This window comes from Acomys minous (genome assembly GCF_964271855.1).
Source record: "Acomys minous genome assembly, chromosome: 16".
Classification (NCBI taxonomy): Eukaryota; Metazoa; Chordata; class Mammalia; order Rodentia; family Muridae; genus Acomys; species Acomys minous.
In genome coordinates, this window is record NC_140498.1 from 92,561,590 (window position 1) to 92,577,813 (window position 16,224).

A 16,224-nucleotide genomic window follows, 5' to 3' on the forward strand; every position below is an offset into this window, starting at 1 on the left:
ACTGTGAGTGAAGGGCCATTCTAGGCAAAAAAACAAAACAAAAAACAAAAAACAAAAAAAAACAAAAAAAACAAAAAGCAAAACAAAACAAAACAAAAAACGGAACAAACATGAACCCAAATCTTCTGATTTATCCAAATTCAGTTAACAAACCAAAATAGAGCCAACGGTGTGAGGAAGAAAGTGCCATTTCATCTGAGTGCTCTCCCAGCAGGCTTATCCTGGGTGCTTCCCTCACACAATACAAAGGGTCAAAAATATAATGGTCTTTCTCCCTCCCTCCTTCTCTCCCTCTCTCCCTCCCTCTCTCTCTCTCTCTCTCTCTCTCTCTCTCTCTCTCTCTCTCACACACACACACACACACACATACACACACATTCTCTCTCTCTCTCTCATTCTCTCTCTCTTCCCCCCTCCCCTCCCCCTCCCTCCCTCTCAGTCTCTCTCCTCTGTCCCCCCTCTCCCTCTCCCTCACTCAGAACTGGCAGTCCAGTGAAGCAAACAGCTATAGCCAAATATGTAACCCCCTATGCTATATACAAGAGCATCCTAGACAAGAATGCTTACATTCTGAGAAAACCACGATGACTAATACCTTTGAGGACAGTGACACACTTAACTTTTGAAACTGGGTGTGTTGGTGTTATTATCACTTCTACAGCTGTACCAAGCTCTGAATATCGGATATCTGGCCTTCAGATGAAGGACCTACCGCAGTGAATGCTGGGTGTGAGATATGACGTACTCATCTCTACTCCAAGAAACCAGACTCCTCAAAATCGCTGACATTAAATTGAGCACATAGATTTGCCTAGCTTAATGTGTGCAGTCTCATGCCTCGCAATGTCCAGGTGTGGCACGGATCATGACACCACCTTTTTTCAAATGTAGACACTGGGTAAGGTGACGGGGACTGTCTTTCCCTGTGACCAAGCTCCATCTGGGCAGAGCCTCCCTTCTGATTTCTCAGGAATGGCTTCCACCCTGTTCTTGGACTTGGGGCCCAAAGGAACCCTCTCTCTCTCTTTTTAATCTCTCTTTTTATCCCACCTGTATCTCCAGGTTGTTGGTAGCAGCCAAAACCACCTGCAAGTCTTTCCTTGCATGAGTCATGTAAGTGGGAAGTAGAGAGATGACCTCCCTGTTTGGGGGGGGGGGGAGGGCAGCTCTGGGGAGGGGATGGAAGGTACCCAGTGCATACTCCAGTCTTCTGTGCCCCCTGCGAAATGAAAGAAGTGTAATATAAAAGCTTTTATCAGGTGGATAGATGGAATCTCATTCCCTCCGATGATCAAATTCGGTGGTATTTTAAAGGTGAGGTGGTCCTTTTCAGCTAGTTTAAATGGCTCTGCTCCCTCCCTCCCTGAGCCCTTCCTTGCAAACTTCTCAGCGAGTTGGTGCATCCACAAAAGGGTCTTTAAGTGTCACCTGCACCCCTGCCTCCCAGAGTGGCAAGGCTCCCTTTCTCTTTTCTCCCCGCCTCCCGGCACTTGCTTTCTCCCTCCCTCCCTCCCTCTTTGTGGGGAGGCTCTTGGCCTAGGTCCCTAAGCCCAGCCCGGTGCAGAGGACTGGACCTACGCAGGAGGAGTGAAGTCACATCTCCCTTGAGGCCCGAGCGGCAAGCTTTTCAGAGCCTCTGCTCGCCATGAACCAACAGCCAGAGCCCCAGGCTGCACGGACGGTGCGCTCCTCGTCCCTCCCGGTGTCACCGACTTCGCCCATGTCCCAGTATGCTTCCCGCTCAGACTCTAAGGGAGCTTTGGATAGCAGCAGCCCAGAAGCCAACACGGAAGATGACAAGACCGAGGAGGACATGCCGGCGCCCAAGAGCTATCTGTGGCTCACCATTGTCTCGTGTTTTTGCCCAGCGTACCCGGTCAACATAGTGGCTTTAGTCTTCTCAATCATGGTGAGTGGGGTGGGGGGGACCAAAAACAGTTGCAAGAGAGAGATCCGGGAGGCGCTGTCTCTCATTGTCCTTTGCGCTGGGTTTGGGGGTCCACACCGCCTTTCTTCGCTAGCGTCTCTGTGCTTTGCCTAGGACCATCAGCGCCCTTCTGCCCAGCGCAAACCAAGCCGCCTGGCCTGCGGAGCAACTTTGTGCTACTTTGCCCCGTGCGTGCGTGCGCGCTCCCTCTCCAAGTTCATTGGACTTTGCGGCTTCTCCCTGTCCAACTGCTTTCCTAGGACCTCAGCGTGCCCTGGCAAGCCACAGCGCAACCCATGCTCTGAGCTTGCAGGCTCAGTGTCGTGTTGTGGCCAGGCTCATGGTCACGCTGAGTGCCCCTGCCCTCCATAGCCTCTGTGCTGGCAAGTGTTTTCTCTGCCCTGCGCTGAGCACTGCCTCCCTCACTCTTGGAGGGTCCTCGGGAGATTCCCACAGCTCCTCCTTGCGCCCACCCCCCCCCCCCGCCCCCGGCCCTGCATGCTTCCTCTAGGGTCAAAGTTTCCTCTTGTGCCTTCCTACACCTTGCCTCTCTCTGGCACCCATTTTCCAACTGTCTGGAGGCCTCCCCAGGACTTTCTTGACTGTATACAAGGGAAACGCCTGCTTCCTCTTTGTTTTCCCTCAGTTTGTCCTAGTCTGTCCCCACTTTGTTGCACAGAGACCTTGTGGGACTCCACCAAGAGCTACCCCAGCACCCCTACCCCAGGGTTTCCCAGCTAGCGCACTTGGGAACTCCTCTATGGAGCTGCACCCTGGGGCTCAGCTCTGTCCCCTCGTTAGTGCTCCAAGGAACCAGAGCCTCTCTTATTGACTGGAGCAGCTGGTCCTCCGAGTGGTGGCAGGGTAAAATGCACACAGACATTGTCCCGGGACAACCCCAGCAGTTACAGCAATTGGGCGCTCCCCCCTCCCCCAACCCCCCCCCCCCAACTTTCCCAAGGCTCGCCTCGCCTAGCCTGCAGCCAGCCAATGCAATTTCCACCAAAGACAGGGCTCCCTCAGCTGGGCTAAGGCTTCACAGCCTGCATCGAGTAACCCCAGGGACCGGTAAAAACCTCCCCTGGGTATAGCTGAGATTCCATTGGCACCCACCCACTCACTGTCCTTCCCCAAACCTGGCCGGCTCCACCAGCGCTCAAGCGCGCAAACCGCTGAAGTTGTTGGCTTGGTTCAAATCCCAGTCACGCCACTTGTTAGCCCTGTGGTGTCCAGAAAGCAGTGCAGATCTCTGAATCTTGGTTTCTTTGTAAAACGGGAATTCGCAGAGCTGTACTTCTGGGTGATTGTATTCGTGGGCTAACTATGATGTGCCTTGAATATGGCCGGCATAGTAGTAACGGTAATTTTCCGTGTCACGTCATGAGACCTGATTTAAGAGTTTAAAACCAAAGCCCTCCCCAGGCCCTTGCCTGTTGTTTTCAGGGCAAGGTGCTTCTCCCCACCTAATGTACTATCTCTCACCTTTATGTTTTTTATTTGGGGGGAAGCACGTACAGCACCTGAGTGGAGGTCAGAGGACAGCTCTGCGGAGGCACCGCCCCTGTCATCTTCCACCTTTGTGAGAGTTCCCCTCTGGATCTTGGGTCACCAGGCTTGCACAAGCAGCTGCCTTTGCTGGCTGTGCCATCTCACCAGGACTCTTTCTTTCTTTTTTTTTTTTTTTAAATATGTTTGTTGTCTGTGTCCCATCATTACACAGACCGGAAGCTGTGTGAGGACAGAGGTGGTCGCTGTGCTTGTTAGCGGGTGCTGAGGAAGCAGCCACAAGAGAACCTGACACACGTGGATAATCTCAGGAAATATTATGAAATGAATGCATGCATGGAGGAAGGTGTCAGTGTCAACTTTGTCCCATGTCCATCTTGTCCCATGTCCATCTTGTCCCATGTCCATCTTGTCCCATGTCCATCTTGCTCCTGTTTCAAAGTCCTGGAAGTTGAACCCTATCGCACCAGTTCCTTGGTTTCCGTGTAAGACCAACCACTTCCTTCCTCTCCCCGGTATCCGATCCGATCCTGGGTTTGTTTTGGGGTTCGTCTTTATTTTCAGAGCGGCTGGAGGAGTTGTGGGTTGCCAGAGTCTCCCAGCAGCCGACTCCCAAGCTGGCACTGGTGCCCACATTCCACGCTGGTTTGTTCATGAAGCAGCTAATTTACCCTTCCCTGGCGCCACTTAGGGAAAAACACCTACAAAGGCTTTCTCTCTCACGGGTCCCAAAGCAGCCACCCCTCCAGCTGGTGGTGACAAGGCGGGATGCTAATGACACAGCCTGGGGTGTCCTGGGGGATGGGACTTCTGAGGGAAGCCTCTCTAGCTAATCCCCCCCGCATTCCCTAAGCTTTTCTCCAAGGCTTTGCAGCATGACACCATCTGACTGTCAGAACGCAGCTGCTCTGGAGAAGTTCCACGCTTTTGTTGTTGGTGGTGGTTTTTTGTTTTCTTTTTAAGCTTTGGTTGCTCATTGTTATTGCTGTTTTGTTTTGTTTTGTTTTGTTTTGTTTTGTTTGTTTAAGATTTGGTTGCTCACTGAAAATTGGAGATAGGATGTTAGTGTGTGTTGCTGGTTTTTTGGTTGTTTGGTTGTTTGGTTTTTTACTTCCATTTGGGGTTTTAACTTAAATTTACTTTTACTATGTGTTTGTTGGGGTTTGCACGTGGGTGTGTTACGGGAGAGGAAGACCTCCTGCCACAGCTTGCATGTGGAGGTCAGAGGACAACTTTGTGGAGTGGCTTCTCCCCTTCCACCTTTTGTGGGTTCTGTGGAGTAAACTCAGGGTCTTCAGGCTTCTGTGGCAACGGCTTCCCTGACTGAGCCATCTTGCCAGCCGTTTTGTTGTTTTTGTTTGTCTGGGGCTTGGAGGTTGTTGGTAGCCATGCTGGTTGTGGTGTTAGGAGGCAGAGGTTCGCTTTATAGTCGAGGCTAGCTTTGAACTCATGAGCCTCCTGCTGTGAGTTCTTGAGTTTTCAGAGTATCGGACATGTGGACATTGTTTGACACTGGGTGGTATAGTCATGAGGATGAGACAGAATATGCCATGCCGATTGTGTTGGGCCTGCAGCATTGCCCTAGGCATACGCCACAAACATCACACGGATGGGTAGATTTGGTATCTGGAGACATCATATGACACATACGGAAATGAGCAGAGTATAAAACGGTTGAAACCACAATTTTTTTTTATTTATTTATTTTTTTTTTTTGGTTTTTCAAGACAGGGTTTCTCTGTATAGCCTTGGCTGTCCTAGACTCACTTTGTAGACCAGGCTGGCCTTGAACTCACAGAGATCCACCTGCCTCTGCCTCCCAAGTGCTGGGATTAAAGGCGTGCACTGCACTGATGAAAAGAGCCAAAATACAAATATAAAATACAAAGGTCCAACAATGCCTACTTACGGTTTCCTCCCCCTGAAACTGACATATCCCGAGTACCACCAATAGCACCTTACTTGTTTGCTTTCTGTTTATGTGATAGGGCATTCTGACCAAAGGTGGTGTGGGGAGGAAGGGGCTTATCCCAGCTTATAATTCACAATCCCCCTCCAAATATAACACGGTCAAGCCCATTACAGCCTGGTCCCTGTTGCTGTGATAAAACACCCTGACAGAAAACAACTCAGTCTATCACTGAGTGGAGTCAAGGTAGGAACCTGAAGGCAGGCGTCATGGAGGAAGGCTGCTCGATGCATGGCTTTCTCTCTGGCTCATGCTCAACTAACCTTCCTATACAGCCTAAGCCCTGCCTAGGGATGACAACATCTACAGTGGGATGGGCCCTCCTACATCACGAAACAACCAGGACAGTGCCCCACAGACAGACCCACAAGCCAAATGAATCTGGGCAGTTTCCCCAGTTAAGACTCCTTCAAATGACTCTAGGCTGTGTCAATTGACCACCAGTGACAACTAAGACACATTACGATTTAAAAAAAAAAAAAAGCTATATAATGGAAGTTGATATAAACATAGATGAGCTGAAAATATTGATAAGGCTCTGAACAACCAATTCCCAATATAGTGTATTTTTTAAAAGTAAGCAATCTCAAAACAACCAATGCCTATATTATTTAAGCAAAGCCTGAGGAACATTCCATACCATAACTGTATGTTGGAGTAGGTACCTGAAACTAAGAATACTTTGGAAAAACACAGAAGAGCGTTCAAGCTGTGGGGGTCTATGTTCTTTCTAACACCCATGTGGAATCAGGGAATCCTGGGGTTAATGATGCAACACCCCACAGGTAAGTGACAGGACGATAGTAACCCTGCTAATGGGCTTAGCATCACCTGCGGTGAGAACAGGGGAACCCTCTGTATTCAACGTGGAGCAGTTGGTACTGTGTGACTGCTCATAGAGTGATGGAAACAAATGTCCGTTTTTCCCAGACAGGCACTAGTGACAGACAAGAGGGACAGGTCCCACCCAGGTGTGGCTTGGTGAGTCAGGGAGTTGAGTTGGGGTTACTCTCAGGAGTAAGATGAGGAGGCGAGGAACACAGACACTCACAGGCAGCTGCATTACTGAAAAGACCAAAGGTTCCCTCCTCCCCTCAGGGAGAGAGTGCTTCAAATGGGGGAAAAAGTCACTACCCAACATATATATGCCCAGAATTTCCCCTTAGAAGGAGTCACCCACTCTGCATTTCCACACGTACTTGAACACAGCACCTTCCTCGGTGCAGGTACAGCCCTGCTCCTGGGCACACAGCTTGGCAAGTGGAGCACAGGCTGGTTTCCAGTTTTCGTTCAACATCCTCCCTTCTGTCCCCAGTTATTTCTGTTTGTTGTAACAGAAAGGAGTCCCATAACATCTCAGTGTAGTGCTCTATCCTAGAGAAAGGATGCTTGCAATTCAACAAATATGCTAGGCTTTCTCCAGGCACCAGTGGCTTCCTCTATTTCTTTTTCTTTCTTTCTTTCTTTTTCCGAGACAGGGTTTCTCTGTGTAGACCAGGCTAGCCTCGATCTCACAGAGATCCACCTGCCTCTGTCTCCTGAGTGCTGACTTCCTCCATTTCTCCTCAGTATTAGGAAGACCAGCAAGGACCCTCTCTGTCTACAGATCTAGAAGACAGTGAGGTCCCCAGTGAGCCGTGAGCCTGCTAGCAGGTTAGGGCGAGTTCACCATCTGTGGGGTTATAACTGGAATTCAGTGCCTGACTCAGAAGGCTGTAGCGCGTCCACATTACTCTTGCCCTCCCCGCCATCCTGATGCGATGCTTTCTAAGCACTCACTGCAGCCCACAGAACAGCCCATGGCTTCTGACTGGGTGACTCACAAGATTCTTTTACCAGAACTCCTTCCCGCACACCCTCAGAGCCTCTCTACAGATGCCAGTGGGGTTCGAATCCTGTGCTATTTGTCGCTTATGATTCTGTGTAAGTGTCTCAATCTTTCTGAAGCCTGGGTTTTGTTTTGTTTTGAACCCTGTGAGGTGGGAGTTGTGATGGCACTTAGCCAAGTGCACTTGTGGTGGTTAAGACATAAACATTGAAAAGTTTTAGTTTACTATCTCCGAACACAAGCAGAACACAGCACTGCTGCTGCTCACGATGGGGGTGGTGCTGATGGTGCTGATGGTGGTGATTACAGTGATGGTGATGGAGGTGATAGTGCTAATAACAGTGATAGTGATGGAAGTGGTAGCAATGCTGCTGCTCACGATGGGGGTGGTGCTGATGGTGGTGATAACTGTGATAGTGATGGTGGAGGTGATGGGGGTGGTAGTGATGCTGCCGCTGCCGGTGATAATAGTGACAGTGACAATGGCGGTCATGATAGTGATGATGGTAGTCATGATGGTGGTGGTGATGATGGTGATGCTGATGATGGTGATGATAATGGTTGTGTCTTTAGACTAGAGGTCCAAGTCATTGCCTTTCCCAGTAGGAATTGCTCTGTTTTCCTTTGTGATTAGCAAATCTGATATTAATAAAAAGCAAGGACATGCTTCCTGAATAAGTACTTCTTATAGCCTAAAGGCAAACATTAAAGCTAAAGTACATTTATAAGCGAGGAAGACTTGATCTCGACGTGGAGTAATGAACATTCTTGCTTTCCTTACCCTGATCTGAAACCACCAAAGACAAACTAAGAGTACAAGAGAAGAAGAGACAGAGACAAGGGAATGGCTTAGCGCTGACTGACTGTGCGCAGCGTGCAAGCGCAAAATCTAAGTCCTACAGAACAGAGTGGCCCCGCAGGAAAAAAGTCAGTTTTCCCTGTGGAGCTCTGTGAAGAAGCAGAAGTTAGAGGTACCGATGAATAGATTGCCTTTGAAGGTAAATTTTTTAAATGGTAGGGCTGAGGAGACGGGGAATCTTTGAAAGCGTGCTCAAGAAGTCAACTAAGAGCTGGAGGGATGGCTTGATGCTCTTGCAGAGGACAGGGGTTCGATTCCCAGAATCCATGTGACAGATCACAACACCCTACAAATCCAGTTCCAGAGAATCTGACAGCTCTTTTAAACTCTAAAGGTACCAGGCACTCACACGGTACATAGACACATATGCAGGCAAAATGTTCATATTCATAAAACATAAATAAATATTTTTTAAGGGAGGCCAGAAGACACCTAGAAATCACCTACCACCCCTATGAATCCCGGCAACAGGATCCTCAGTAACTGTGGCAGAAAAACAGGTGTGCTTGCTCTCTGGTGGGAATTAAACAGAACACAGAGAGCGGAGTCGAGTCTAGACACAAGTCAGCACAGAGAGCAGAGTCTGGGGCCACCTGAAAACAGTGTTGATGAAAAATCACTGGTGTTCAACAAGGAAGCTCTCGACCCCAGTACACTAGTCCCTTACTTTGAAAACCAGGTAGGAGACGGGCAAGTTTCTCTCCAAGATGTGGTCAGTTCAAAAACAGAAGAGCCTTTAGGAGTCAATTAATTGCTGATCTTGGTGACTATGACCAAATGTCTGACAAGAGCAATGTAAGGAAAGGGGCTTATTGTGGCTCACAGTTAGACGGTACACAGTCAGGGAGGAAAAACTAGGACAGAAGGTCACATTGTAGCCACAGTCAAGAAACAAGGAGAAATCAAAGCCAGGACCCCAGCCCATGAGAAAATGCTGCCCACGGTTAGGGTTAGTCTTCCCCTCTCAGTTAAACTGGCCTAGAAAAGTTCTTACGGATGTTCCAAAGCCTGTCTCCTCCATCAGTCCTGGACACTATCAGGTTGACAATCAGTAGTTACCACCACAGCAGCCTCCCAGGGAAATGATCGCAGCTGCAGCCAGTCCTGCCTCCTCACGGCCAGAACTCCCAAGCAGCTACTCAGTGTCTTGCTTTCAAATAGGAAAACACACATTGAGATCAGCAGACACCCGAGGGGCTCTTCTGAACTGACTAAAATATAAAGAAAAAAATAATCCAAGAGGTAGAGGAAAATGTCAGGAGCACATGATTAGCATCTTATCTCAGAGATTAAAAAGAAAAAACAACAACAACTGTGTTGTGCCCACCAGAAGAAAACAGGATTCACAGAAACAAACAGAGGTATCATTGTCAAAAACAGAAGAGTATGAGAGGCAAGGCAGCTGAGTGCACAAAAGATTTACTACACAAGCCCCTGAGTCCAGTTCCCAACAGCCCACAATGGAAGAGAACTGACTCCCAAAAGTTGTCCCCTAACCTCCACACACATAATAATGAATATAATATTTTCAAATATGAGGGCATATAGTTTAAAGATAGTAAAGATAGTAAGTTTTAAAACCATAAGGATGAGATACATAAGTCAAAAGGATGAAAAATCTAGAAGCAACTTAAGTGTCTTTCACTCAGAATGTGTGCGTATGTGTGTGTGTGTGTGTGTGTGTGTGTGTGTGTGTGTGTGTGTGTGTGAGATAGATAGAAAAATAGATAAATAGACAGACAGATAGATACATGTCTACAGTGTGAATGCACCTTGAAGATATTGTACTAAGTAAAAGAAACCAATCACCAATGAATGCATTTTCAAATATTGTGTGACTCCGTTATACGAAGGCCCTAATGCAGTCAAGCTCGTACAGGCTGGGAAGCGAACAGTAGCCACCAGGCGTTGGGGGAGGGAGAAATGGATGCCTGCTTATTTACGACAGCAAAGCTTCAGTTCTGAACAGTGCTAGACGGACACATGTGACAGACACTCGACACTGTGAGTGTTGCTGGTGCCACTGAACTGTAGACTTTAGAAACCGTTTCAATGGCCAGTTTTATAACTACACGTATTTTACAACAATAAAAAAAAAAAAAAAAGGAAATCTATTCCCTAAAAACCACAGAGAAATCAAGATGAGACATTAAAATGTGAGAATAATCCCCAGAAATCTAGCAACCCAGGTGAGTTCTGCAAAAAAATAAAAGTAAATAAAATATAAGAGAAGAAATGATCAAATAAATAATATAAGGGAAAAAGTTGCAGAACTGAATGCGTCAACTTCCAGGTTGAAAGCACCCCTCAGTATTGGATAAAAATGACGGAAACAAGACATTCACAGATGTGCCTCATGGTGAAATCTCGCATATTCAAGGCTGAGATTTCTCTGCAATCCTGCAGACCACCAAAGAGAAGAAACAAGCCACCTAAGGATTTATGTGGACTTCAGAATTTCTGCCAATAATGCAGAAAGCTAACGTATAATGAAAATAATGACCTGGAGGGGAGTTATCCCCAAGTTCAACGCTGGGCTATCAAAATAAGTATTGGAGAAAGATAATGAAGACACTTCAGAGCTGCTACACACCTTGTCTCAAGGAGTCAAGGCAACAGCCTAAGTGTCCCTCAGTAGAAGAATGGATAAAGAAACTGTGGTACATTTACGCTATGCAATACTACTCAGCTATTAAAAACAAGGAAATCCCGAAATTTATGGACAAATGGATTGAACTAGAAATGATCATACTGAGTGAGTTAATCCAGAAGCAGAAAGACTCACATGGTATATACTCACTTATAATTGGACACTAGCCCAAGGGCCATGTCCCATGAAAGACCTGACTTACCAGGAGATTGGGATAGATGTGAGGACATCCTATTAGGACTCTAGGTGAGAGAAGCATGGGAGAATGGGGAAAAAGAAGGATCTAGAGGGTCCTAGAAACCTACAAGAACAACATTATGACAGGAGGATCTGGGCCCAGGGGTTCTGCTCAAACTACTGCACCAGCCAAGGACAATACATGCAGTAAACATCAAACCCTACCCAGATCTAACCAATGGACAGGACATTCTCCACAGTTAAGTGGAAAGTGGGGAATGACTCTCACAGGAACTCTGGTGACCCATATTTGACCACGTCCCCTTGATGGGGAGGCCCATTGGCACTCAGAGGAAGGATAGCAGGCTACCAAGAAGAGATTTGATACCCTATGAGCATATACAGGGGGAGGAGGTCCCTCTCAGTCACAGTCATAGGGGACGGGAGTAAGGGGGAAATGGGAGGGAGGGAAGAATGGGAGGATACAAGGGATAGGATAACAATTGAGTTGTAAACTGAATAAATTAATTAAATTTTTAAAAATGTTTAAAAAAAGAAGTCATGGCAAGATGTCCCCAACCACCTTCACGAGAGTGAAGATCCGGTGCTGCGGTCTGAATCTGAACTGTCCCCACAGACTCATAGTAGGAGCCTTTGTTCCCTAGCTGATACCTTTGGAAGGATGTGGCACTTAATGAGGTCAAGGCTATCCTGTGGAGGTCGGTCACTAGGCATGGCCTTTGTAGACTGTAGGAAACCCTGGCTCCTGTTCTCTCCCTCTCTCTCTCTCCCTCTCTCTCTCTCTCTTTTTCTCTCTCTCTCTCTCTCCATCCTGGTCTACCACGATGTGAACCACGCCTACTGCACGCTCCACCGCCATGAATGGGGCTTCACTTTCCTGCCATGGTGGCCTAAACCTCTAAAAGACTGAGGCAAAAATAAACCTCTCCGCCCTGAGGCAGTTCTAACAGGCATTGTGGTCACAGCAATGTGGAAATAATTAACATATGTGGAATCCAGAAAACATCTAGTGAGCAAAGAAGCAAAGGCAAACACTGAAGGTGAAAAAACTTGCTTTATAAACCGGCCGAAGACACGGTTGATAACGGATATTTGCGCCAAAACCATTCACGGGAAGCAGCAGACCTGCTCTGAACTTGACCATGCCTTCTCAGGATAATAAGATTTGTGGTCACAAAGAAAATAAGTTCCCGCAGAATGAAAGACAAAGAGAACTGTGTATCCTTCCATTCGACCCAGATCTACCAGGCACCACTCACACCATCAAAACTGGGTTTCAGGGGAAGGACAATAGATTGCCTGGTCCATACAGTGACTTCCAGGATAGCCAGACATATGTGGAGATACTCTGTCTCTCTGTTTCTGTCTCTCTGTCTCTCTGTCTGTGTCTCTCTGTGTCTCTCTGTGTCTCTGTCTGTCTCTGTCTGTCTCTGTCTCTCTCTCTCTCTCTCTGTCTCCGTCTGTCTCCCTGTCTCTGTCTCTCTGTCTCTCTCTCTCTCTATCTCTCTGTCTCCGTCTGTCTCTCTGTCTCTGTCTCTGTCTCTGTCTCTGTCTCTCTCTCTCTCTCACACACACACACACACACACACACACACACACACACACACACGGGACACTTGGCAGGTTGGTGGTATACAACTTTAATACCAGCACTTTGCGGGGGGCGGGGGGGGGAGACAGGCAAATCTCTATGAGTTCCAGGCCAGCATAAACTATATAATAAGACCATGTCTCAAAAAAAGAAAGAAAGAAAAAGAAAAAAAATGAAACAAAAACCTAAAAAATCATTTTTAAAAACAATTATGAACACCTGTGACCGCATTCCCATTTCTTTCTGTGCCTGAAGTCTGAAGCTCTAAGGAATACTAGGTAGTTCCAGAGGCTGAAGGCCGTGTCTGAAGTTGGCCATCAGTCAGAGCTTTCCTCTAGACTCACAGTGACGTTGTGTAGCACAACACATTGTCCAAGCAGCTCCTGCCTCATTACTTCCAAAGTCTGATCGCTGTAGGGAGGGAGAGTAGTGGTGGATTTCTTTTTTTAAAAGACTAAGCCTTCCAATGCTGGGCGTGGTGGCGCACGCCTTTAATCCCAGCAGTCGGGAGGCAGAGGCAGGCGGATCGCTGTGAGTTCGAGGCCAGCCTGGTCTACAAAGCAAGTCCAGGACAGCCAAGGCTACACAGGGAAACCCTGTCTCCAAAAAAACAAAACAAAAGACTAAGCCTTCCTTCCCAAGGTATTAAACACTGTCAGGATGATGAGCCAACTAAGGGAACTATATATCAGTGGGCTGCGTCACTAAACAAGTCACGGCTGAGCTGGGGTTGTCCATTCTTCCACAAGCAGGCCATTTCCGACTTATCGTGTGTGGGTTCTGATGGGGACGCCGGAGGACGCTTTCAAATACTCATCGAGAGAGCCAGGGCAGGAATGACACCATTAAACAATGTTTCTCAGACGGCAGTCACCCAAGGGCCTTGTTAGGCCACAGGTGCCACAGCTCTTTCAGCACCCGTTGGAAAACCACCTCCCCTGTGGCCCCTCCCCTCTCTTTCTCCACGCCCCCTACGGGGAACTCATCTCTCAGATTCCTTCACTCTTTTTATCACCGTACCCTACATGAACTGAGAAGCGGGCGTCTATGGCTCCTTTTTTGGAAGGCTATCTGTTCTTAGGAAAGTCTGGGGTTACAGCTGTTGCCCAAGCCTTGTTCTTTCAGTGGTCTGGTGTCACTTTTGCTGTTGGTTAATGGCCCTCGTTAGTGGTGCTGTTTGACAACATACAGTGCTGGGTTCTCTGAAGCGTTTTCACAGCAATGTAATTTCACTAAACACGCATGAAAGTTACCGTCCCTGCTTCAACAGACTCAGGAAGGTGGCACTTGGGGGCCTTGCACTTTCCACTCGGTCACTTGAAACACTGTGATGCGATGGTCACGCCACGCAGGGCCCTCTGATGGGAACATGGCTCTGAAAGCTGTCTCTGCTAATAGACTTGCCTTGTCAATATGGGAGCTGCAACTATTCCTCCCCATCAGCCCTGGCTGAATTCCTCCCTGACGCTTGGCTTTCATGGTGGGCAAAGGAGAACTCTCATCTGTCCTTGAAGATATTTATGGAGCGAGAAAGACCAAGAGCCTACGGAGGAGACAGATGAGCATCAATGAGCTCACGGAGTAAGAGGAAATACAGCTGGTCCCCGGGAGTCCGGTCTCAAGAGTTCCCAGGAATATTTTTAGGCTAAGGAACTCTAGAGCAAGCAAAACCTAAGCAAGAAAGCCCCCACATGATTGGAAAACTCAGGCGTCGTTACTGAAAATATCCACTAAGTGCTCACATACGTCAAGCTATTTTGATGGACGTCCACTTCTAGGAGTTGGGAGTCTAAAATGCTGATCTACACAGAGCTCTTGTGTCGAGTCCAAAGGACTCAGACTGCGAGCAGGTATTAATGGGACTCCGCAGGTGTGCTGAGGGGATACAGGGAGAGAGAAAAGCAGAAAGACGGGGGTGGGGGGGGGCAGTGGGAAGACAGAGAGCTGCGAAGAGAAAACCCCATGCCTCACCAGCCACAAATACGGAAAATAAAGGAGTAAGGAGATGACAATATCTTTGGAGAAGAACATATTACAACACTAAGACTTCAGTGTTGTAACTCACAAGATCAGACCAACAGGGGAGGTGGCTCAGAGGGGAAACATACAAACCCATGCACGCACGCATGCACTGCCAAGCCAGACAACCCGAGTTCCATCACTTGGCGCCACGTTGGGGGAAAGAGAGAACCAACACCCGACTGTTGTTCTCTGACATATGCATACATGTTGTGGCTTAATTAATTAATTAAATATAGCTTTCCTTTTTTATTTTTAAAGGTCAAAATATTAATATATATATTTGTTGTTGTTGTTGTTGTTGTTTTGAGACAGGGTTTCTCCGTGTAGCCTTGGCTGTCCTGGACTCACTTTGTAGTCCAGGCTGGCCTTTAACTCACGGAGATCCGCCTGCCTCTGCCTCGTAAGTGCTGGGATTAAAGGTGTGTGCCAACACCACCCGGCTTAAAGGTCAAATGTTTAATATATTTAAGATAGCCAATAGGAAATATTAAGTAACCCTTGACTGGAGAGATGGAGTCATGGATACAGCATTTGCTGAGTAAGCATAAACCAGAGTTTGGATTCCCAGAACCCATTGAGAAGCTAAGCAAGCATGGCACTATACCCCCAAGAGGCTAACCCCACTAGCCAATCAGTGAGCTCCGGGTTCAACTGAGAGCTCCCGCCTCAGTAAAAACACAGAAAACTATGCAGGAAGACATCTGATGTCAACGTCCAGTCTCCACACACATGCACACACATGAGCATGCATACCTGCACACACATGCATCCACACATGTGAACACTTGTACATGATGTACAAATACCGCACATACACACAAACGCTTTTAATATTCAAAGCAAATTTAGGACACCTGTCAGTCAGGGCTATACAAAGAAAACGATGCTAAGAGATAAAGGCCAACAGGCAGCCCCTGAGTGAAAAGCACAGCAGAGACTCAACCAGCATTGCCTGTGGACTATAGTGCATGCCAGTAAACTGGAAAGCAGAGTGCTTAGCATAGTAACTGCTTAATATTTTTGGTCTCCTTCTTAGAAATATGAAAAGGTTTTCATAATATTTTGATCAATTCTTTTTGTTTGTTTGTTTTGTTTTTTGAGACAGGATTTCTCTGTGTAGCCTTGGCTGTACTGAACTCACTTTGTAGACCAGGCTGGCCTCGAACTTACAGCGATTCTGCCTCCCGAGTGCTAGGTTGATTAATCCTTCTGCCCTCTCTTGGGGAAGAGCCCGGAGCGCTGAGGGAAGGGCTGTGACACATATGTCTGACTTACAGCTATGCGGTCCATGGTCTGTTACTCTCTGCACACTGAGTGGTTGTGGGCCTCTGTGTCAGCTGCCATCTGCTGCAGACGGAGCTTCTGGGAGGAGGGCTGAGAGTCGCACCTCAAGAGTCCATTTAATAAGGGCTGGAGAGATGACTCAGAGGTTAAGAGCATTGGCTGCTCTTCCAAAGGTCCTGAGTTCAATTCCCAGCAACCACATGGTGCCTCACAACCATCTATGATGTGATCTGGTGCCCTCTTCTGGCCTGCAGGTGTACATGCAGGCAGAGCACTGTCTACAAAATAAATAAATCTAAAAAAGAGTCCATTTAGCAGAATGATAGCATTAGGGTTTTCCCCTGGGATCTGGGATCTGGGAGTCACAGGTTCTTGGCTTCATTAATGGGG

At 47.6% G+C, this 16,224-nt stretch overlaps 1 protein-coding gene across 2 annotated transcripts in view; it reads left to right on the top strand.

The window, feature by feature from the left end:
- Positions 1-1,537: 1,537 nt before the first annotated feature.
- Positions 1,538-16,224, top strand: part of TMEM233 (transmembrane protein 233) — a 52,794-nt gene continuing 38,107 nt past the window's right edge. The window contains exon 1 of one of the 2 annotated variants that reach the window (XM_084762236.1): positions 1,538-1,909. In XM_084762236.1, coding sequence (XP_084618362.1) covers positions 1,646-1,909 — 264 coding nt within the window. In that variant the 5' untranslated portion in view covers positions 1,538-1,645. The remainder of the gene's footprint in view (positions 1,910-16,224) is intronic. The other variant, XM_084762235.1, reaches the window with a different exon arrangement.